A 5,000-nucleotide genomic window follows, 5' to 3' on the forward strand; every position below is an offset into this window, starting at 1 on the left:
TCACACACACACACACACACACACACATTCACACACACACACACACATTCACAAGCTACAAAGGACACTAACAAATAATGCAACAGTTAAAATACAGTAGCATATCGAGCACTGTGCCATGCAGTATTTTTAAAAGCAGGAAATACGTAACATGTGAAAGATCTGAGAGCAGCTTTTATCCCCTCAGGGCAGATAACTCTGCGGCTGAGCCCGAACATCTGGAGTTCGATGGTTTAACTGCTTGGGGCGAGGTAGGTGTACACACGCTAAAGACTGGTATTATGCCTTCCCCTTCTTGTAGTGTTCATTTCTTTCCGAGCACTTCCAGCCTCGCTTCCCCTTTTATCTCTACTATTTTCTTATTTATCCTTTCTCTCCCCCCTATCACCTCTTCCTCTCGCGCTCTCTTTTTCTGTCTTCTCCCAAAACCTTTCGTCAGTTTTCCTGTACTCGGCAATTTCCTTCTTACTTTTCTTCTTCTTTTCTTTTCTCTTTATTTATACGCAAGTCTCACAGTATATCTCTCTCTCTTATTTCACCCGCAGATGGTTATCAAGGAAATGAATCGTCTGGGCATGCTAGTTGACATCTCCCACGTGGCATCTCAGACAATGAACGACGTTCTTGACATCACAAGGGCACCGGTCATCTTTTCACACAGTGACACCCGGGGTCTCTGTAACATCACCAGGAATATTCCCGATGACGTCCTGATCAGGCTGGTAAGTGGTGACGTCACCCTGGAGCCTCGTGTTACGTCGTGAGATCGTTACTCACCTCCCTGGTTAGTTTCATGTTAACATACGAGTCTCGTACCTTCGTTTTGTTCGTTAAAAAGCCCCGAACAACTGGAACAACTGATAAATTAGCATTAGCCTTTCTTTTTGATAGTCCTCAGACGGAATGCATACACAATAATAATTTCCACATGTCTTTTCGGTATTTTGTATGTCAAAGATCAATTTGATGTGATGGCTTCGTTAAGGATAATTTTCTATAACACTGGGAGAATATATATTCTTTATTGGAATGGGTTGGTTAAAAAAATGATTATACAAAAATATCATTATACTACAAACACCATTGGAACTAGATACGTTTCCAAGAGAAAATTACATCGTTAATAAAAGAATAATGTTCACCTTCGTTTCCCCTTTGAAGAGTCTAATTTTCATCCGACAGATGGAACTCCCGCTGTGCCGAAAAGAAAATGGAGCAATTCCAACAAATTTAATTTCTGACTCTTGCTCACTGACCCTCGCTTTTCACGCTGTCGCCGAGTCGCATGTCTCTGCGTGTAAAGAGTATAAAGACATTACTCTTTAGTGCATGTGAACTGATACTTAACATAATGTGGACTAAAATACTTTGGGGGTCTATAGAAAATGTTTCAGAAATGTAATACAAATCAATTTACTCTCCATAAGAAAACTAATAACAAATGACAAAACAACAACAAAACTTCTCTGCTCTACAATCTAACACTTTTTGCCATCTCAGTGAAGATAAGAGTCAGACGAAAACGAGAACAAGAGCTTCTGGAATATCCCTAAGCGCACAGGTACATTATCTGGAATGGTAGCAAGAAAACTGTCGTATTATTATTTCCTCCTTACAGCACGAAAACGGAGGAGTTGCCATGGTGAATTTTTTGCCGGACTTCCTGACGTGTTCCTCCACGGCGACCCTTCAGGATGTTGTCGGTACGTCTCCGTGTGTGAGTGAGTGTGTGTGTGTGTGTGTGTGTGTGTGTGTGTGTGTGTGTGTGTGTGTGTGTGTGTGTGTGTGTGTGAGAGAGAGAGAGAGAGAGAGAGAGAGAGAGAGAGAGAGAGAGAGAGAGAGAGAGAGAGAGAGAGAGAGAGAGAGAGTGTGTGTGTATGTGTGTGTGTGTGTGTGTGTGTGTGTGTGTGTGTGTGTGAGAGAGAGAGAGAGAGAGAGAGAGAGAGAGAGAGAGAGAGTGAGAGAGAGAGAGAGAGAGAGAGAGAGAGAGAGAGAGAGAGAGAGAGAGAAAGAGAGAGAGAGAGAGAGAGAGAGAGAGAGAGAGAGAGAGAGAGAGAGAGAGAGAGAGAGTGTGTGTGTGTGTGTGTGTGTGTGTGTGTGTGTGTGTGTGTTTGGCATGTTACCTCTGTAGGTTATGACGTAATTTATCAGATTCATGACCTTGCTTTTTTTCTTCATGACATTGTTCTTTTTTTTGTTCGTTTTTCTTTGGATTTAGCTTGTTATCGATATTTCTTATCTTTCCTTTACTGTTTTCTGGCTCCTATTTTGTCTTCCTTTTGTGTTCTTTGTCCCCTATTTCGTCTTCTTTTTTTCTGTTTTCTGTCTTTAGTTTGTCTTCTTGTTTCCGTTATCTATCTTTATTTGCCTTCTTTATCTGTTGTCTGTTTCCTATTAATCTTCCTTTTCTGTTCCTTGTCCCTCTCTTCTCACTATTTGTTACTCTTTATTTATTTATTACGCCCATATATCACGTTACGTAATTTCTATTACACCTCTTTATGTTTCAATTAATTAATTGCATATTAACTCTTTATCCTCTTCTTTATATATATGCACGTACATGCATACATACATACATACATACATACATACATACATACATACATACATACATACATACATACATACAAATATACATATATACATACATACATACATACATACATACATACATACATACATACATACATATATATATACATTATATATATATACATATATATATATATATATATATATATATATATATATATATATATTTACTCCCTAAACATCCTTATGTTCGATGTTAATTTCATTCATAATTACTTCAGCTCACATCAACCACATCCGGGACGTTGCTGGACCAGATCACGTGGGTCTTGGCAGCGACTTCGACGGAATAACAACGTAGGATTGTGATTATATTCGTATTATACTTATACTATATAGTGACCGTCCATTGCTATTTGCAATGTGTTTAACTATCATTGTCTGATTGCTGTAAAGGTAAGGATAAAGTCATTATAGTTTACCATTGTCATAAATGAGACTTTATTAGAAGCGAGATTAGGATGAGACCCAAAATATAAGCAAGAAGAATCAATGTTAATTATCAATGTTAAAAGAGCGTTAACTTATTACTTTTTTTTTTTTTTATCTTCATTTTTGTTTTCTTCTGAAGCTCTGAATGTTTACTTTCCAACTATGTAAAAACTGATTTTTTCCTCCACGAGCTCAGCTTATACATTTGCAGAAATTTCTTCTTGCACTCGGGAAGGCAAAGTTTGTATTTTCTATTTTCTCTCATCCTTAATTTCAATGTCAGAATGGGGATAACTTAAGAAGAGATTTAAAGATTAAGGTTAAATATAGCAGTATCCAACATTAACTTAGAATTCTCCTTCTAATACGGAAAATAGGCCTATGTCATAATCATCACCAATAATAATACATTTTTCAAAAGCAATAGCATTCTTCCCTAAAAATGTACTCAAACAAGTATTCACATCACCGAACTCAACCCACGGCAACCTGTTAAAGACACAACTAGCCTTTCTGGCATTCTAACTCTGTTTCCACAGATGAACCGTATTCATTGCGATAAATGTAGAATAGGTATGAGCGAGAATGAGTATCTTTACAATGTAAGAGATGTATTAAACCGATTAAACCGGTTGTATTGTGAAGATATTCATTCTTATTCGTATGTATTTCTGAGGGCTAAGTACATCTCTTGTATTGTGAAGATCTTTTCACTCATACCTCTTCTGCACTTTACCACAGAGTCCCGGAAGGTCTTGAAGACGTGAGCAAGTACCCATACATCTTCGCCGAGCTTCTTCTTGACCCGAAGTGGACGGACGAAGACCTCAAGAAACTGGCTGGCATGAACCTTATTCGCGTCTTCCAAGAGGTCGAGAGGGTCAGTGTCAAAAGCATGGTTTTCGTGTCCTAAAATTTCGAAACGGGGGGCGGTTGGTTTTTGTTTATTGAAAAAAAAAGTGTTCTTTTATATGGCTACATCTGGTTAGTATGATTGTCTTCCTGTAGATAGTCAGAAAGGATAACATTCACTTATTTTCTTTACCTTCTTTTTATCTCTATCATAGTCTCTTCCCTCCCTCACCGCATGCTTATCTATCTATCTCTATCTGTCCATCTAATCATCTCAGTCTCATCTAATTAACTTAAAGCATTCCTACGCTACGTTTAACTTCATAATCCGGCAGTTAGCTTTTCTCCCCACAAATCTTTTTCACTTCATTTGTCCGTGTCTTCCGCTTCATTGGGCTTCTTACACCCCTTCCTCGTAAATATTTTTCAGTATTCAATCATTCTCTCTTCTTTTGCTACTGTTATCTTGCGCTTCTATGTTTTGCTTGGTGTTATTTAATTCCTTTCCATTGCATTAATTACATATGAATGCCTCTGTATTTAATGATCAGTAGAAGAATATAACATTACTATTTATTCTTTCGTTTTCCATCTGCTCGCTACTTTTCTTTTGATCATATATAACTGTCACATACGGCTGTTCGAATTAATTAAAAGAGTGAAAGAAAAAAGTAATATGATATATTCTTTTTCATTTATTATCTATTTTTTATTTATTTATTTATTTTCATAAACAGGTGCGTGACCAGCTGGCAACTGAAACTCCTTGGGATTCGTTTATTCCTCCTGAAGATATTGCTGACCACTTGGATTGCGTTAATCCTTGGTCTTTGAAATGGAATGAACCTCGAACTTGATCATTAGATAAAAAAAATACTTGTTTATGTCTTTATTAATAAATACAACAACATATGTTTGGTAAATACAAAATGTATTTTTATTATCTTCATGTTATGTAGCTCTGTTGATAGTTCCACGAAATGGGTTGGGGAAATTTATATCCCGTTTGGAATTGATTACACACTCTAAACTATAAAGATATATGGATAGATAAACAAGCAATTTACAAAGACGAAGAGGAAGTGTCAAACTAGGTTCAAGAGAGAGGAAGGTTGGAAGTT

General features: G+C 37.1%; 1 protein-coding gene across 1 annotated transcript in view; it reads left to right on the plus strand.

Moving 5' to 3' along the window:
- Positions 1-4,809, plus strand: part of LOC125046157 (dipeptidase 1-like) — an 11,059-nt gene extending 6,250 nt beyond the window's left edge. Inside the window, exons 5-10 of the mRNA XM_047643836.1 lie at positions 188-251; positions 546-722; positions 1,619-1,703; positions 2,817-2,892; positions 3,769-3,907; positions 4,617-4,809. Of these exons, the coding sequence (XP_047499792.1) occupies positions 188-251; positions 546-722; positions 1,619-1,703; positions 2,817-2,892; positions 3,769-3,907; positions 4,617-4,736 (661 nt within the window). The 3' untranslated portion in view covers positions 4,737-4,809. The remainder of the gene's footprint in view (positions 1-187; positions 252-545; positions 723-1,618; positions 1,704-2,816; positions 2,893-3,768; positions 3,908-4,616) is intronic.
- Positions 4,810-5,000: the final 191 nt, after the last annotated feature.

Source organism: Penaeus chinensis, chromosome 38 (assembly GCF_019202785.1).
Source record: "Penaeus chinensis breed Huanghai No. 1 chromosome 38, ASM1920278v2, whole genome shotgun sequence".
Classification (NCBI taxonomy): Eukaryota; Metazoa; Arthropoda; class Malacostraca; order Decapoda; family Penaeidae; genus Penaeus; species Penaeus chinensis.